This window comes from Dipodomys ordii, unplaced genomic scaffold (assembly GCF_000151885.1).
Source record: "Dipodomys ordii isolate 6190 unplaced genomic scaffold, Dord_2.0 Scaffold70, whole genome shotgun sequence".
Lineage (NCBI taxonomy): Eukaryota > Metazoa > Chordata > Mammalia > Rodentia > Heteromyidae > Dipodomys > Dipodomys ordii.
The window spans coordinates 8,881,832-8,890,634 of NW_012267286.1; the positions used below are offsets into that span (position 1 = coordinate 8,881,832).

At 39.5% G+C, this 8,803-nt stretch overlaps 1 protein-coding gene across 1 annotated transcript in view; it reads right to left on the reverse strand.

Moving 5' to 3' along the window:
- The window catches only part of Tet2 (tet methylcytosine dioxygenase 2), an 83,998-nt gene that overhangs the window by 13,771 nt on the left and 61,424 nt on the right, over positions 1-8,803 (reverse strand). Inside the window, 1 exon segment of the mRNA XM_013023841.1 lies at positions 1,005-1,159. Coding sequence (XP_012879295.1) covers positions 1,005-1,159 — 155 coding nt within the window.

Genomic DNA, 8,803 nt, shown 5'->3' on the forward strand with positions numbered 1-8,803 from the left:
GAGGGGGAGGAGGTTTGGAGACACAAAATTTAGAAGACAAGAAGGACTTTGTATGGAGACCTTCAGTTTAAGAGATCAATAAGGATATAGTTCTTTGGGGTTGGAATCATGGCTCCGTTGGTAGAGTGACAGCCAATAGGCAAAGCATCAGTTACTGAGTTCAAATCTTCATCTTGCAACAAAAAGAAAAAGCTCTTTTTTGGATTTTTCATGGAAACTGGTTGAAGTGACAAACACCTATCAAGATCTTTATTACAGAAAATAAGATCCCTCAGAAAAGAAATTGTAACATGAGTTCATTAATTTGTTTTTCTTTCATTATAGACATAGATAGTAAACTTAGAAAATTTTCCATAGAATTTAATTGTACTTAAAAATTTAAAAATAATCCACAAGGCATATACAGAGAAATTTGGTCACATTCAAATGCAAAGTATACTGAGGTTTCCTGCTCAGTGAGCAGGCTCTAGACCACATGATGGTCCAAATGCTATTAGATTTTATGCCAACCCAAAAGTTATGCAGTAGGTAATTTAGAGGTGGTTTCAATGAGAAATCAGTGTTCACCTACTTCAACCCTTGCATGTTCAAATCTGTTAGGTTTTTGAATACACTCCCTACAGTAACTTAAATCCTTTGGCATGTAATGAAAATTGGTTATAAATGACTTCTGAATGTGATGATCATGAACATGACTAATACAAATTCCAATTTAAAGATACTTATCACCAATCCTAATTTAGGTTCCACACTGAAGAGACAGCCTCTTCACATTCTTCAGTTAACATGAAAAATAATCTAAAAGGCTATCTGTAGGAAGAACTTGTGATGCTCAAGTTCAAAGCTATTGCTTTGGCCTGGTTAGGTTAACTTTCTACATTATTTGCATTGTGTTGATTCATCAGCTATGAAATCCTGTGAATAAGAGCATCACCAGAATATGTCCCATTGCTCCCTTCATCCATGGTCCTATGGAAAATAAGATTATACAGCAGGAAGTAAACCAACCTCTTTTGGATCATCCCCAAGCAGCTTAAATTTTCTTGGGTTCTTGCTTCTGGCAAACTTACATCCATTGTAGTACATGCTCCATGAACAACCAAAAGAAAAGGAGGCACCGAAGGTCTCTGGGTCCAGCCCCTGACAGGCACAGGTTCTCCTGAGAAATCAAAGCATCAAGTTTAAGACTCAGTACAGATTGGACATATACAGAGGAAGAGACAGAGACTGATAAAACTATCTCATGTTCTGGGTGCATGTACATACAACGAACCTGGAATAAAGTCCAACCTCACCCTGGCCTATGCTGAGGCCAAACCACACCCAGAATCGAATTTCATTGACAAGATCCAAACCTGTGTGATCCTAGCACTGCAAATTAACTTTTTTTTGCATTCTATTGCACAAAGAAAAATATGCATTGCCAGGTGTGGTGACACATACTTGTAATCTCAGCACTTAGAAGGTCAAAGCTTGCAAATTCCAGGGCAGCCTGGTTACGTGAGGAGACAACCGGAAACGTTGACATACTGCAGTGTGCTCAGGTGTACAGCATCAAACAAAGACAGAGCGATTAGCAGCACCCTGGAATTGCTCTGCTTCCTGCCGGCCCTGTCTCCTAAAAGTAGTTTCCTCAGAGCAGACAAGTTGTTCTGCACAGGTAAATGAAATCAATAAGCCTACTGTGTCTAGCTTATTTTTGCAACATTCTATTTAGAGTCCTTCCTAGTTTTTAACTGAAACATACTGCCTTAATCAGATACAACCTAGTAACAGACCAATACCTAGAGACACAAAAGAAAAACTTACATTTGAATAGTCTTAGTGTTTATTTTGAAATCACTGAATGTATATGGTGGTGGAATAATGGGTTGTGGGCCAGGTGCCAGTTGTTCCTGGCTGTAACCATAGCCATTCAGGAGGCTGAGAGATGAGGATCGTAGTTGGAAGCCAGCTCAGGCAAGAAAGTCTGTGAGACTCTTATCTCCATAAACTATTCAGAAAATGCTAGAAGTGGTGCACTGTGACTCAAGTGGTAGAGCACTAGCCCTGAACATAAAGAGGCTAGGCCCTGTGTTCAAGCCTTAGGACTGGCAAAAAGAAAAGAAAAATAATGGGTTGTGGTCTGAGGTTGTGGAAAAGTGGTAGAGTTTTGCTTAGTATGTGTAAGCCTTGAGTTTGATCTCCAGCAATGCAAAAAAACGAAACTCCCACAGTTAGTTACTGTCAAGAATTACAATACAAAGTGAAAGTAGAACCAATTGTAATTAGCCAATAATCTTAACTATGGATTATCTAAAACTGGATAAACCCAGGATTGGAGTTAGAAATTATTTCATGTCATCCTACCAAAGAAGCCTAAAAGTAATGGCATGGATAGATAGACACTAGTGTCCAAATATGATTTCCCTCAAAATAATCATAGGTCGTAAATTTAAAAAATCAGACTGCTCATTTTCGAGGATGTAGGTATACTGTTGGCAAGAATATACCAAAAAAGCAAAACAAACAACCAAAACAAAGCAGCTGCCTTGGAAGAAAACATGGCAGTTCTAGAAGCTTATTATATGAACATTCCTAGAAAAATACCCAAGCAAATGTACAACACCACTAAACAAGCATGTACAAGGATGTTCATCACGGCATTATTTACAACAGCAAAAATGAAACAATTCAGGCCCATTCACTGCAGAATGCATAAAGGGGCACACACATGCAATGGCATATTAATAGCTGTGAAGAGAACCTAAAAAACTGACTGTTGTCACAATACCCATGAATCTTGAAAACACAAAGGATAATGTTATAATTGGACTAAAATGAAATGTACAGCATAGGCAAAATTTCCTATTCTAGTCTACATGCATGGTGACCAAAAATTTATTAGTGGTTGTCATTTATAGGACTGAAGCACCTAATAGACGTGGTGTTTTCTTCGTGAAGTGACAAAAATACTCCAGAATACAGAAAGCAAGAGAAGGACTAATACTGTCCAAAAAGAAATGGCCTCTTGACTTATGTAATTGTAACACCTCTGTACATCACCTTTATAATAACAATTCTTAATATTGTAGAATTTAACTCAATTTTCAAAAATCCCTCCATTACAAGATAGAGTAACTGTAACCTCAAGTTGACTTCCTACATAAAGAGGCTACTAAAAGACAATTTTCTTTTAAATATCATTAGAATCAGCACAAGACTGTCATTTTACTAAGACTCAGAATTTGGCTTATATTTTGATGATGATTTAATAAGACAAATATGAAAATGTTCATAAACAGAAGAGATTTTCAAATTCTTAAACTTTTAGTTGCTGTGTGGTTTCTAAATGGCTCATTTAAAAATGAAAATTATATCAGTGACTCAAAAATGTATGCAGTACCAAAATATGGCCAATAGTGGCATACAATTGTAACTGCAGCTATATGGGAGGTAGAGATAGGAGGATCATGATTTGAAGCCACTGCAATACAAAAAGAAGACGTTCTCTGAAAAAATGACTACATACATAAAGGGCTGCAGGAATGTTTCAAGAGGCAGAGTTCCTATCTAGTAAAACCCTAGGACTGCCAGCAAAAATACCAGAAGAAAAAAAAACTAGCAGAATAATTCAACTTACAGTTTGTTTAATATCAAAATAGAAGTCAACTAAATAACTGAACTAGTCTATGAGTATCAATGGATACAAAGCTATCAAACCAGAGTTAGATGGGGAATACTGATGGGTGAAGATGACAATATTTGAACAAAGAGAAGGCCGTGAATTTCAACACAATTAAGAACCAAAACAGTGTGTGTGCCCTGCCCTGGATGTGAAAACGAAGATGGCACCTAATTTTCACATCACCTATGAAAGTACTTGCCAGTGAATACATCCATGCATGAACACATAGTTTATACCATAGAGTAATGTGCAATCTATCTAACTTCTATGTCCAGGAGGCTGGGGGTAAAGAAATAAGATGAAACCAGCCAAATCTCATGGATTTTCCTGCCTGGGCAGACTTTGAACCACCATCCTCAAATTTCAGCCTGAGTACCTAGGATTACAGATGTTGAGCCATGGGTGCCTGGCCAATGTAGGAATTTTAAAGAGAAGCTATTGCTTTAACCAAGCAATTCCAAGGGGGTTGGGGAAGAGAGAATCACACGTACAAAAAAGCTTCTGAATCATGTATTCCAAACTAGGACACTTTGAAGAAAGAAAAGCAGATCCCAGGAATAGGCACAATCTCATCAATCAAATGCAACATCTTCCCCTAAGTATGCATTGAAGCCAGATCTGTCCAGGAAATTAACAGGTGTAAGCCTGAATACTGACATTAAAATAGTCACACTGGACATCAGTATAAGTTTTTATTTGGGGGAGAAGCCTTACTGTTTGGGATACATACTCAAACCCTTAAAGTGTTGTATCTGATTTACTTTAAAACATTAGAGAGGTGGAGATAAACTTTGAGACAGATACATGGAACACTATTGACAAAACATTGACTAATAGTGATGCTATACCATTTGCTACAAAGAGCTGTTGTTATTTGTGTTGGTGATTTTGTTGGGGGGAGAGAGGGGCTGGTCCTGCAGCTGGAACTCAAGTCCTAGGCACTGTCTTTGAGCTACTTTTGCTCAAGGTTAGTGCTCTACTACTTGAACCACAGATTTCTTTTTTTGGTAGTTATTTAGAAATAAGAATCTCCTGAGCCGGATCCCTGTGGCTCACTGTAATCCTACCTACTCAGGAAGCTGAGACATGAGGACCATGATTCAAAGCCAGCTCAGGCAAGAAAGTCCATGAGACTCTTATCTCCAATGAACCACCACAAATCTGGAAGTGGCACTGTGGCTCAAGTGGTAGAGTGCTCGCCTTGAGTTGAAGAGCTGAGGGACAGTGCCCAGTCTGAGGTCAAGCCCCATGATCACCAAAATAAATAAATAAATAATAAAATGGATAATAAAATATAATTTAAAAAAAATCTCATGGCCTTTCCAGCCTGGGCTGGCTCTGAACTGTGATCCTCAAATCTCAGCCTTCCGAGTAGCTAGAATTATAGGTATGAGCCACCAGCACCTGGTATGAGTCATTTTTTATAATATACAATTTGTTTCAATGTTTGACACCACGTACCAGGCAGAGAGCAATTCTGGCTTAGGCTCCTTGTGATGACTGATCCAGCCCCACAGCTCTTCCTTGCCAAGGCCATGTTGGTTAAGTTTAGTCATAAAAGAGGACTCTCAAAGGGATGTCTATGGAGAAGAACAGCTGGTGCGGCTCACAGGAAACATACAATCAGTTTTTTGACTTTCCCACTACAAGAGGCTCTTCCCTAGCCCCCTGGTGGGTGGTTATGGTGTGTGGGGGGCAGAGGAAACAAGCTCAGTGAGCTGTTCACACAGCTTTGAAATGGAGTCGGCAGCATAAACCTACTCTGTACTTGGCAAAAAGTCCTGAATTTCACTCCTGCCATTCATGAAATATAATCTATTGACGGATTAGAAAAAACTTAAAAACTTACTTGGGAGTGAAGTTTCTCTTGACATGTGGATTATGGGTGTGTTTTGGTAATACATTTCTTTTTTGTTTTAAATGTTAATTGTGGACAATTGCTCCAAGTATACAGAGATCCCCCCAGCTTACACATACCAGTAAGTAATTACACATCTTTACCCTGAAATTCTGGACAAAGAAAAGCCAAAATATACAAAGAGGCCTTTAAAATGTCTTAATATTTACAGTTTGGTACTTGCCAACTATTTATACCAATTAAACAAATTATAGTTTTCCAAGATTCTAGTGAATTTTTCCTGACTTTTAGTTGCAAAACAACAGAATTTAGTAAGTTCTGAAGAAAGTTTCATTTCAGGTCAGATTTTTAGTTCACATAATGGTGTTAGTAGGAAATGAAGACAAAATCTAAGAGAAAGGTACCCAGAGATACCATTAAGAAATAATGATTAGGGGCTGGGAAGGTGGCTCAGTGGTAGAGCGCTTGCCTTGCATGCTTGAGGCCCTGGGTTTGATTCCTCAGCACCACATAAACAGAAAAAAAAAGCCAGAAGTGGTGCTGTGGCTCAAGTGGTAGAATGCTAGCCTTGAGCTGAAGAGCTGAGGGATAGCACCCAGGCCCAGAGTTCAGGCCCCACAACCGGATCGCCCCCCCCAAAAAAAGAAATAATGATTAACCAGTTGCTGATGGCTCACATTTGTTATCCTAGCTACTGGGGAGGCGAAGATCTGAGGATTGCTGTTCAAAGCCAGCCAGGACAGAAATTATCTGTGAGACTCCAATTAACTGGAAATGAAGCTGTGGTTCAAAGTGACAGAGCACTAGCATTGAGCACAAAAGCTCAGGGACAATGCTCAAGCCCTGAGTTCAAGCCCCATGACTAACAGAAAAAAGAAAGAAAGAAAGAAAGGAAGGAAGAAAGAAAGAAAGAAAGAAAGAGAGAGAGAAAGGAAGGAAGGAAGGAAGGAAGGAAGGAAGAAAGGAAGGAAGGAAGGACTGTTTGCATGCAACCCTAAGAAATTTAAATTCAGCTAGAACTGAATAAGCAGCGGCTTAGAATGTCATACCATCAAGTCTAAGATAAATTATGTTGAAAAATAATGCAGCTAGATTCCAGCCACTCAGGAAGCTGAGATCTATGGGTCAGGTTCGAAGACTGCCTAGGTAGAAAAAAGTTATGAGACAACTCCAATTTACCAGCTTTGGCTCAAGTGGTTTCCAGTCTGAGAGTTTGAGCCCCAATACTAACAAATTCCTACTAAATTCTATTGTCAGTCTTAACCTTTATTTTCTTTCTGGTTAAAGGTTATCTGCCCACACTTTTTTCCAGAAAGAATAAGGAAAGTGTATGATAGATCAAAAAGCATTTGACTGCTGGACATCTACCCAGAATATCACAAGTCAGGATACTTGTTCATTGCTGCACTATTCATAATAGCCAAGCTATGGAAACAGCACAGATGCCCTTACTAGACGAATGGTTGCAAAAAAAAAAATGTGGTACCTATACACAATGGAATTTTACACAGCCATTAAAAAGAATAATATTATGTCATTTGTAGGGAAACGGATGAACCTAGAACAAGTCATGGTAAGTGAGGTAAGCCAAGCTCACAGAGACAAATGGCTCATGTTTTCTTGAGTGGAAGCAACATCTAAAATACACTAGGACATGATAAGGAATTATATAGTCATTCACAAACAGTGAAACCAAAGGAAGATATTCTACGGAGATGAACACAAATAATGCCTATGTGCCTCTGATCATATAAAATAATATTTACCAAAATGAACTCCAGGAAATGGAAACAAGATTTTTTTTGTTGCTGTTTCTTTTCTTTTTGTTTTGTTTGTTCATTGTCTTTGGAAGGGTGAAGGGAGACAAAGAAATGCAGGGACAAAGAAAGCATGAGCAGCAGTGGCATTCACTGGACACTGTGTTGAAAATGAAGCAACTGGTGGCTGAGAATGGGAGAGGAAAACTGTGGGAGAGCAAGGGAAAGGTGACATGGACCCAAAAGAAATGTACTCCTTCCCTGGAGTATGAAACTGTAGCCCCTCTGTATATCATCTTTATAATAACAGATTTTTTTTAAAAAAAGCATTTGACATTCAAAATGACTCATCCTAAATTTGCAAGTCATGTGTTACAAAGTGATTGTTTGTAAAAATGGACTGGTGGTGGTCAAGCACATATGAGGAAAAATTCCCATCATAACTCTCAGAAGTACAAGCTTCTTAAATAGATGATTAATCATGCATGGATTTGCCCCCACCACAACCCAGAGAAAGAACCTATGTTAACAGAATGTTGGTAAAACCATGTGAGTTACAATCATCAAAAAACAAAACCTAAGCTGAGCCCAGTGGCTCAGGAGGCTGAGATCTGAGGACTGTAGTTGGAAGCCAGCCTGAGCTGGAAAGTCCATCTCCAATAAACTGCCAATAAAAAGCCTGAAGGGCTTGGAATATAGCTTAGCATAGAATACTTGCCTAGTATGCATGAAGCCCTGGGTTCAATTCCTCAGTACCACATAAACAGAAAAAGCCACAAGTGGTGCTGTGGTTCAAGTGGTAGAGTGATAGCCTTGAGCACAGAAAGGCTTAAGGAAAGTGCCCAGACCCTGAGTTCAAGCTCCAGGACCAGCAGAAAAACAGAAAAAAAAAAAAGCCTGAAGAAGTGCAGCTGTGGCTTGCGTGGTAAAGTGCTAGCCTTGAGCAAAAACAGTGCAAGGACAATGCCCAAGCCCTGAATTTAAGCCCCAGGGCTGGCACAAAAATAAATAGAACAAACCTGATCTGCACTGCACTTAAACTGATGCAATTAATTTGGACCTCTTTGTACAACTACTTAAAATAAAGAACAAAACAACCCTGAGGTACCACCTTACCCCAGTCAGAATGGCCTATATCCTAAATTCAGACAATCACAAATGCTGGTGGGGATGGGGAGAAAGAGCAACTCTATTGCACTGCTGGTGGGAGTGTAAGCCAATACAACCACTCTGGAAAGCAGTCTGCAGGTTCCTCAGAAAACTAAACATAGACCTTCCTTAAATCTCAGCCATGCCACTACTAGGCATCTACCCTGACCAACAGGAGCCAGGATACGAGGACACACGCACCTCCATGTTCATTGATGTGCAGTTCACAATAGCCAAGATATGCCGGGTGCTGGTGGCTCATGCCTGTAATCCTAGCTACTCAGGAGGCTGAGATCTGAGGATCTCAGTTCAAAGCCAGCCCGGGCAGGAAAGACCGTGAGACTCCTATCTCCAATAAACCACCAGAAAACC